The sequence below is a fragment of the Bidens hawaiensis genome, unplaced genomic scaffold (genome assembly GCF_021521415.1).
Source record: "Bidens hawaiensis isolate Kalapana, Puna unplaced genomic scaffold, B.hawaiensis_p1.1 tig00034168_1, whole genome shotgun sequence".
NCBI lineage: Eukaryota > Viridiplantae > Streptophyta > Magnoliopsida > Asterales > Asteraceae > Bidens > Bidens hawaiensis.
In genome coordinates, this window is record NW_027495886.1 from 193,522 (window position 1) to 203,165 (window position 9,644).

The following is a 9,644-nucleotide window of genomic DNA, read 5'->3' on the forward strand; positions in this document are numbered from 1 at the left end:
ATTTATTATCCCAGTTGTAATTCATATTAACACATATAACAACTCAATTACAAATACATCAAACACTCAAATAACTATAATTATGATCACCCCCTTCATATATAGCACCTACCTAGTACATATCACTGAACTAATCAACATTCAATGGTCATATCGTATGCAATTGCTCGTCCTCTGAGAAATGATTCCACTGGAATCCTTTTCGTACATTGACAAGTTTCGTTAATGAAGTGAACCTGTGTATTTATTCATTAACAAGGATGGAGTAATAAGCTTCAAAGCATAATCGAAACAACTAGATGAAAATCATAACTTCAGCCAAATAATTACCATTTGTATCCTCATTGCAAGTCAAAAGAATCAAGTGTAACGATTCCATTCTTAGTTTAGCTCTTAGTCATGGATAAGATGGCATTTTGGTAGTATATGTGCCTAGATTTCATTCTAGAAATGACGGTGGTTATGTCTACATGGCCATAATCGATTTGATCAAACATAAACCCGGAAACTATTACTTGTTTCTTATATTTACAACCACCATAACAACTACCATTGACATTTTAGAATGTCTAACAAAGAAAGTTATTAAGTTCATAAGTTCTGTCTCAACTCTAAAATAGCTGATGCCACAATATCCATAAGTTAAGGAAAAATGCATGCTTTATTCCCATACAGTATGATTAAGCCTTGAATCTTACACCAAAAGAGACCCTTCCATGACTGTGGTTGCTTTACCACGAATAAGTACTCGTTGATTCTCCTTATCAAGATGGACATGTAATACACCACTTCTACGAGATGCCTGCATTGACCAAAAAAGTCAAACGAACGTTAGAGTTTTACATACGTGGCAAAAAGGATTAAAAATAAATGCATCATACTTGTAATGCAACAAAATCACATTTCCCCAACTTCTCATGCCAATAGACCGCTAATGCACAATGTGCACTCCCGGTAACAGTATCCTATAACAAAACAAACCAATTATTTTCAAATTTTTCAACAGCCAAAAAAGGTACTAAATATTCATTTCTTTATTTATTGAACGACTAAATGTTGCACTAAAGGGTTTGACCCCTTGACTTCCTGTTGCACACCTTACCACCCCACCAAAGTGTCCAAAACTTTAACATATAATAATTACCTCATCAACACCAATCTTAGGCCCGAACACACGAGAACAAAAGTCAAACCCTGACCCGTTAGACGCAGGTGCTGTAATTATTATCGCCTTGCCCGGAGCTTCTTTGATCTTATTAAATTGTGGCTTGAATGCTACAACCTTTTCTTCTGATGGAAGCACCACCTGCAACATGAATTCATACTTTTCAAACTCTTTAATCACAACCACTTTTTTTTTTTTACCAAATGTGACAGTAAATTAATTCATACAATAATATCATCAAGTACATTCTTCTTCACAACATCAACAACAGAAACACCATTTAATATCTCTGAAATTGCGGAAACCTCAACTTCTTTGTAAGCTGAAATCGGCACAACAGGAAAATCCAACTCTATGTAGAATCTATCATCTATTTCCTCATTTGGTACTTTCCCGAAAATATTATCCGGAATTCGTTTAGCAATCAGAATTCCGGATAACGTTGAGAATTCAATCGCTTTAGAATTCACAAATCCAGACCGAAAAAGAAAGTGTGCAGCTGCTAAAGTTGCATGACCACAAAGTTCCACCTAACAAAATTAAGATCAAATCATGATTAATTTTAAAGTAATTATGAACTGAGGTCAATTCCAATTCAAATTAAATTAACTTACTAAACATACAAGTAACTAAAGTAATTATTATTACTCTACACTTATGATTAGAAAAAAAAAGAGGTAGAGTACTAATAAATGTAATAATTACTCTAGTTTAAAATTTAGTTACTCCAGTACTGTTAGCATAATTATTCTAGTTATTTGTATAACCTCGGATATAGTAGTGAACCATCGGAGCTTGAATCTTGGGGTTTCGGAACCCTGATCTACGATGCGAGTTAAGTAACACGTGGTTGGAAGGTTGAATTCAGTTGCAACTGACTGCAACCACTTATCATCCTTCTCAATATCCTCTAACAAACACACGACGGCCGGATTTCCTTTAAACGCGGTGTCGGTAAACGCGTCCACCTGTGTGATCACCGGATTCATATTAATGAATAATACACATAGTTATGATCTGTGTTTGGTAAGTGAGAATGATGAACTTACAACGGAGTATTTGACGGCCATTTTTGCATAGACTTTTCTTTTCCGGTGAACACTGGTATATATATAAGTTGGTTACACTTCGGTTACAAGAATGGTTGAATTATTTAAGGTAGAATATTAAAAACAAAGTGACTTTACTGATATAAAGTCATGAAACCGATATTAATAGTAATTTAGTTTGACCAAAATATTCGTCCAATGATACTTGGGCCATGAGGTATTTTTTATTTAAGTTTTCATTCGCTAGATGTGATGGTGTCAACTTGGGTTTTTTTATGTCATTCAACCTCATCCTTTAATCTCTTTTACAAGTTTGGTTTCAACTTTTGTGGTTTTTCTTATGTCATTCAACGTCACTTTTTAACCTCTTTTACAAGTTGTTGTTCTCATTATCTGTCATTCTAGTTCCATTTACTATTAGTCCTTTTTATTTAATACAATTTTTAGATTAAAATTAATAATAATAATAATAATAATAATAATAATTGTTTAAAGCTCTCGTCTGGCGCTTGACCAACGTGAGAACCATCACAGCGACCCATCATGCATGAAATGAGGAGGGCCGGGGTGGTGTTCCAAGGAACCCTTCGGGTGACCTGGGTGCCACGTTGGACCCTTCCGTGTGCCTAATCCACACCACGTGACCTTATGTTTAATTAGTTAAAAAATCTTTTGGAAAACTAAAAAGTTATTTTTTTAAATAATTAAACACTTCAGTTTATTAAGTATAGATTTGATTTAAATATTTAAAAGTTTAAAACTAAAAAAATTTACTTTTAAATCGCTAAAAAAACTTCAGTTGTTAAAAATAATATTTTAAAAATATTAAAATCTTATGCTTATTAAAATTCAAAATTCGAAATTTTAAAGAATTTTAAATTACCCTAATTTTTTAGTACTTCGTAAGCCAAAAGTTTTTTAAATAGTATTAAAAAACTAAAAAGGTAATAATAAGTTTGATAAAAAGGCTAATTTGTGAATTTTCTTTCTGAAGGAAATTCAATATCTGACCACCAAACATTAACTAACTAAACATTGACTTTTCATGTACAAAATGAAAATTTTGCTTTTTCATCTACCACGTCAACATGAGAATCGGAATAGCATCGAAAATCATTATCTACTTATCGATTGTAATATACTAGGAAATTTTATAAATTTTATAAAATTTCGTTATGGTGTCAATTGATGCCTTGATGGTATCATTTTTATTTGTTTTATTCTTTTTATTCGGTTGTTATCCATGCTGTAAAAGCTTGGTATGGTTTTTACTGTGTGTGTGTGCCGGGGGGGGGGGGGGGGGGTCGGTTTTTTTTCCTTATGGTGTCTAGTATACCATCACATAGACATCTAATTTTAACTTCTCAAAATGCATCAGTTTTAAATTTTCAAGCTCGAGCACCAATATAAGAATAAAAAGGAAACTAGCATTCACTCATGATTCACGTTTTAATCGGATAATCGCCTTGATTACTTTGCTAGTTTGGCTTCAATATATCACTGTTCTATGAGGTTTCAAGGTTATTTTCTTTTCCGGTTGCTTTGCTCCATTCATTTGTGCCCTGTGTGTTGAAAGAAGACTAAGAATCAACAAATCATTGTATTTGATCCTATCTTATTGTTTCACAGTCAAATCAACCTAATCAAAGAATATTGAAAATTTAATTGAAATAGTCTCAAAATGCACAACATTTGTTAAGCCATGTGTAGGGGTATGGTACTAAAACCCGGTTCTACGACCATAAATCTATTATGTTTGGCTTATTTTATTACATGGACTAATACAATGTTATTGGGCTGAGGGGGTTTTGTGGAGGTAACCCTAACTGGGCTAGGCCCATTAGGGTATCATGATGGTGGCCATGAGGCTCTCTATATAAGGAGGTCTCCACCTCCTTATTAGGGGTCATGCTCAATAAGAGCCACCACCACTTTTTGTGTCTGTAAACAAGAGATCTTTTAGATTTCTTAGCAGTCACCTCCACTCCCCTGAAAAGCCATTGCAGATCTCAAGCAGGCCGAAGAAGAAGAAGACAAAGGCGTGGTTCGTTCATCTCGAAAATCCGTGGAAACATCGTCATGGATCAGGTCAGATTCATTTCGTGCTTCGACATTGGCGCCATCCGTGGGACGGCAACGAACTACCCTTCGATCTTCATCTCGGCTGTCAGATCTCTCCCAGGAAAAACCCAGATCTGGAAGTTTACAGAAAAAAGCTTCAAGGCTTGTTCTATTAAAGCTCAAAAAGATCCATAGATCTAAAAGAGGCTTCCAGATCTGTGCGAAAAGAAACTGCCGGACTCGAATGATCAAGTCTCCGGATCTGTGATGGTTTTAAATCTGCTCCGAGCTTCAGATCTATCCAGATCTGATTTACAGATCTAGATCTAGATTACAGACCTGGATTTTAGGTTTAAAATTGCAGGTCTAACTCTTAAATTGCAGATCCAAAAATTACCAGACTTCCGCCGCCATGTACGCGCGCCCGCGGATTCTCATTCCGCAGCCGTGCATGTGCCGCCGTGGGAACCACCACGTGGGTTTCGCGCAAAAGACCTCCACCATGCGGGTGTTGCGCAGAAGACTGCCATCACGCATGCTCGCCAGCGGGTCACCATTTCGCCGACATGCGTGAGCGCCCGTGGAAACCACCGCGTAAACCACCATGTGGGTTTTGGCAAAGACCCCCGCCATGCACGCGCACTCGCGAGTCACCACTCCATTGCCGTGCATGCGCGCATCAGGCCTCGCGCCAAACTTAAAGGTTGGGAATCCTCATAATATCCCATATGGCTACGCGCCAAACTTAAAGGTTGGGAATCCTCATAATATCTCATATGGCCACGCGTCATGCTAAAAGGTTGGGAATCCTCATAATATCCCATATGGCTACGCGCCAAACTTAACGGTTGGGAATCCTCATAATATCCCATACGGCTACACGCCATGCTTAAAGGTTGGGAATCCTCATAATATCCCATACGGCTACACGCCATGCTTAAAGGTTGGGAATCCTCATAATATCCCATATGGCTACACGCCACCCTTAAAGGTTGGGAATCCTCATAATATCCCATATGGCTACGCGCCATACTTAAAGGTTGGGAATCCTCATAATATCCCATATGGTTAAGCATCACATGCTCTCACATATCACAGTCTACGCGCACGCGCACGCAACATCTGCGCATGGCGCATGACACAAAGCCAGAACCTATGCGCACGCGCATGCAACATCTGCGCGCGTCGCATGACGCGCAGTCTACGCGCACGCGCTAGCTTCATTATTATTATAGCTCGTAAGTCGCCTCGCGCGCAAGCTTTTATTATTCATACAGCTCATAAGACGCCTCACGCGCAAGCTGTTATTATTGTTATAGCTCGTAAGTCGCCTCACGTGCAAGCTTCATTATTATTATAGCTCGTAAGTCGCCTCGCGCGCAAGCTTTTATTATTCATACAGCTCATAAGACGCCTCGCGCGCAAGCTGTTATTATTATTATAGCTCGTAAGTCGCCTCACGCGCAAGCTTCATTATTATTACAGCTCATAAGACGCCTCGCGCGCAAGCTGTTATTATTATTGCTCGTAAGTCGCCTCACGCGCAAGCTTCATTATTATTATAGCTCGAAAGTCGCCTCGCGCGCAAGCTTTTATTATTCATGTAGCTCATAAGACGCCTCGCGCGTAAGTTGTTATTATTCTTATAGCTCGTAAGTCGCCTCACGCGCAAGCTTCATTATTATTATAGCTCGTAAGTCGCCTCGCGCGCAAGCTTTTATTATTCATGCAGCTCATAAGACGCCTCGCGCGTAAGCTGTTATTATTCTTATAGCTCGTAAGACGCCTCGCGAGCAAGCTTTTATTATTCATATAGCTCGTAAGACGCCTCGCGCGCAGGTTTTTATTATTCTTATAGCTCGTAAGACGCCACGCGCGCATGCTGCACTATTCTCATAGATCCGTAAGTCGCCTCGCGCGCAGGCTTAATTATTCTTATAGCTCGTAAGACGCCTCGCGCGCAAGCTCTATATTATTCCTATAGCTCGTAAGTCGCCTCGCGCGCAAGCTTTATTATTCTCATAGCTTGTAAGTCGCCTCGCGCGCAGGCTTTTATTACAACATGTCACCATCATGATGAAAACCTCCCAAAACTCAAAAGACAATAAAGACAAGGCCAAAGAAAAGGGAAAAAACCGCCTCACACCTTATAAAGTCCAGCGCTCCACCTAGACGCTTGCGCGCCCAGGAGCAACGCTGGACTTGGGGGGCTTGTAGGGGTATGGTACTAAAACCCGGTTCTACGACCCTAAATCTATTATGTTTGGCTTATTTTATTACATGGACTAATACAATGTTATTGGGCTGAGGGGGTTTTGTGGAGGTAACCCTAACTGGGCTAGGCCCATTAGGGTATCATGATGGTGGCCATGAGGCTCTCTATATAAGGAGGTCTCCACCTCCTTATTAGGGGTCATGCTCAATAAGAGCCACCACCACTTTTTGTGTCTGTAAACAAGAGATCTTTTAGATTTCTTAGCAGTCACCTCCACTCCCCTGAAAAGCCATTGCAGATCTCAAGCAGGCCGAAGAAGAAGAAGACAAAGGCGTGGTTCGTTCATCTCGAAAATCCGTGAAAACATCGTCATGGATCAGGTCAGATTCATTTCGTGCTTCGACACCATGCATTGGAGATCGTCTTATTAATGTTAATTTAAGAAAGTTAAAAGGTCTCCGTCAACAAGTACATACCAACTTTCATTGGTGACATCTTGAAATTAAAGGATCTTTATGATTTATGAAATAAAATAGGATAATGTTTCAATGTACTTTTAAGTTGGGAAAAGGATCTTCATGTTGCCAAAATGATGCCATAAGCCCATAACTTACGTCTTGCTACAATATTTAGGTGGATGATGCTCAACCATTACTCATCAATTTTAATGAGACAACATAAGCACGTTAAAATTCAAAGAGCTCTGAAACAACCCGCCATGTGATGGTGGCGTAGGACAGAATTATAAATTATCATGTATCATATGGCGGAACGAAAATGGAAAACATGAGAGGAATAATTTTCGATATAAAAGACCATGTACTTTGGTATGGCGGAAGGAAAATGGAAAACATGAGAGGAATAATTTTCGATATAAAAGACCATGTACTTTGGTATTTTTATGTTTAAACTTTAAAGTGGAGCTTCCTTTTGTAAAGAAAATTCTAACATTTATCATCAAACTGGAAATTAAGAAATTAAATACGACAATGAATAAGTTACTTGAAAAACTAATAAGTTGCATGAGTTGGTGACAACTCATGACTTATTATTAATTAAATGAAAATACAAGGTTTATCTTCAAAATCAATTTTGACATTTGTTGTCATTTTTTTCACGTCAACCACACTTTCATCGATCCCAAATAATTTTGTTAACTGGGCTATTCGTCATGGGCATTCATTTTAATATGGTGTATCCATTATAATATAAATAATATAATATGCCATGTATATAATGTGTATGAGAGTTAAGAGAGTGAAAGTATGAGAGATAGTTGCTAGGAGACTGGTGTGCGAAATTGAGTCGGTTAATGGGTCAAAATGGATTCAGGTATCAGTTTTACTCAAGTCAAAACCAATTTATTTTAGAACGAAGAAATAATTTATCAAACTGGGTTCACCGGTTATATTTTCTTTTATAGCGACTAGTGATGGCAGTGTGGTATCATGCAGCTATGGGCTGGCACCATATGTGAAGGTGGTGGATAGCGATGAAGGTAGCCTAGTCAAGGTCTCCTTAGACATGAGTTTAATGTTATTCTAAAACAGGTTAAATCTACATTAATTGTGAGTTACGCAAAGAACTTGGTTGTTCTTCACTCAGGGGTTGACTCGCGTATCATAGGACCCCCAATGTTTTTTAAAAACTTTTTAAAGACGGTATATTAAACTTTTTATGAACCCCATAATAATTAATAAATTGAGCTGTTCCCATGAATACTATTGTGGTGTAACGGTAAGTCCATTGTTTTATGTGTGAAAGGTCATGAGTTCAAGTCTTACAAGACACCCTTTATATTTGTTAAACTTTCACTGTGCGCGCAGAGGTAGAACACAATCAGACACAACCAACATTCACACACAGCGCAGGGACAATGGATATCTACTTATAATACATGATAATACAAGTACTCAGGCATAATTGAATCAATATTGTACATACATCTCAAGGTTTCAAACTTACACTAACAACCCAATGGTTTTTATGGCTGTCAGTGTGAATGGTATATCTAATCTTGCAAAAAAATGTTGGAAACAAAGAAACATTTGGGATATTCGTTGGTTTATCGTTAATTAAAGTTAACATTAGTTCTACCTATTGCAACTTGTAACGGCAAGTGTTGAGAGGTGTTTCGAATGTCATTGTATTTTGTGTGTTTTATTATGGGGATTACTCAATAAAATAGTAACCAACTCTGAAAGTTGTTCCAATCAGATCACTGATAAAAACTTTTGTTCAAAATAGGTCATTAAACTTTCATTTTTGTTCAAATCTTAGATATTTTACCTAGATAGCAGATAATTTATTTTTTTTTATTTTTTATTTTTCAATGTTTTTCTATGCATAATAACTTTTAAAGGATGCGAAAATTAGTAAAAATGCGAAATATAATTTTAAAATTTCGAAAATTTGCAAAAAAAATTCGAAAAATTGCAATAAATTGCAAAAATTGAAAAAAAATGCAAACATGTTCAATTTTTTATTTTTATTTTTGGAAAATTGCAATAAATTACAATCCTTTGTTATATTGTTAATTTAGAGGTGACAAATGGGTTGTGTTTTATCGAAACGGGTCATGGGTTGGAGCGGGTTAGGGTCGAAACGGGTTAGGGTAGAAACGGGTCACTTAAAAAAAGAGTTGTTTTGGTTCGGGTCGGAACGGGTTAGGGTTAACAGTTTCGGGTTAGAACGGGTCAAGGTCGGAACGGGTTTCGGGTCAGAATTTTTTTTTGACCAACGAATCATCGCGTTTTCAACACGTTACAGCTCGTTTTAACATCAAAAGCTCGTTTAAGCGATTTTTTCAGTTCGTTTCAGCATTTAACAGCTCATTTAAGCGATTTTTCAGTTCTTTTCAGCATTTAACAGCTCGTTTAAGCAATTAGATGCTTAAACAAGCTGTTAAGTGCTCTAGTTTCAGCATTTAACAGCTCGTTTAAGCAATTAGATGCTTAAACAAGCTGTTAAGTGCTGAAACGAACTCAGTTCCATATTTGATTACATGTCTGACTCACATTCCAAGCGTTACCACATATCCTTGTTCCTCCCAAACCCACCAAGCACCTTATCTCTTTCCTTTCCATAAACATGTTACTCCGATCACCTTGTTTCACACCCTACATCTCCCAATGCCTTCCTCGCCGTCGTATCC

General features: G+C 37.6%; 1 protein-coding gene across 1 annotated transcript; it reads right to left on the reverse strand.

Annotated features, from left to right (window-relative positions):
• Positions 1–609: 609 nt before the first annotated feature.
• LOC143585775 (uncharacterized) lies at positions 610–2,341 on the reverse strand. The gene is made up of 6 exons (XM_077067477.1): positions 2,215–2,341; positions 1,933–2,133; positions 1,393–1,695; positions 1,145–1,306; positions 882–965; positions 610–802 (listed from the first exon to the last, which is right to left on the reverse strand). The coding sequence occupies exons 1-6, from the start codon at positions 2,233–2,235 to the stop codon at positions 695–697; spliced, it is 879 nt and encodes a 292-aa protein (XP_076923592.1). The 5' UTR covers positions 2,236–2,341; the 3' UTR covers positions 610–694.
• Between the last annotated feature and the right edge of the window lie 7,303 nt (positions 2,342–9,644).

What these genes read in the sequence shown, in the direction of transcription:
- LOC143585775 (XM_077067477.1), bottom strand. Translation starts at nt 2,235, where the DNA reads ATGGCCGTCAAATACTCCGTT. An exon ending in ATGTACTTGATGATATTATT is followed by an intron (nt 1,307 to 1,392) that starts GTATGAATTAAT and finishes TTCATGTTGCAG; the next exon opens with GTGGTGCTTCCATCAGAAGA. An exon ending in GTGATTTTGTTGCATTACAA is followed by an intron (nt 803 to 881) that starts GTATGATGCATT and finishes TGGTCAATGCAG; the next exon opens with GCATCTCGTAGAAGTGGTGT.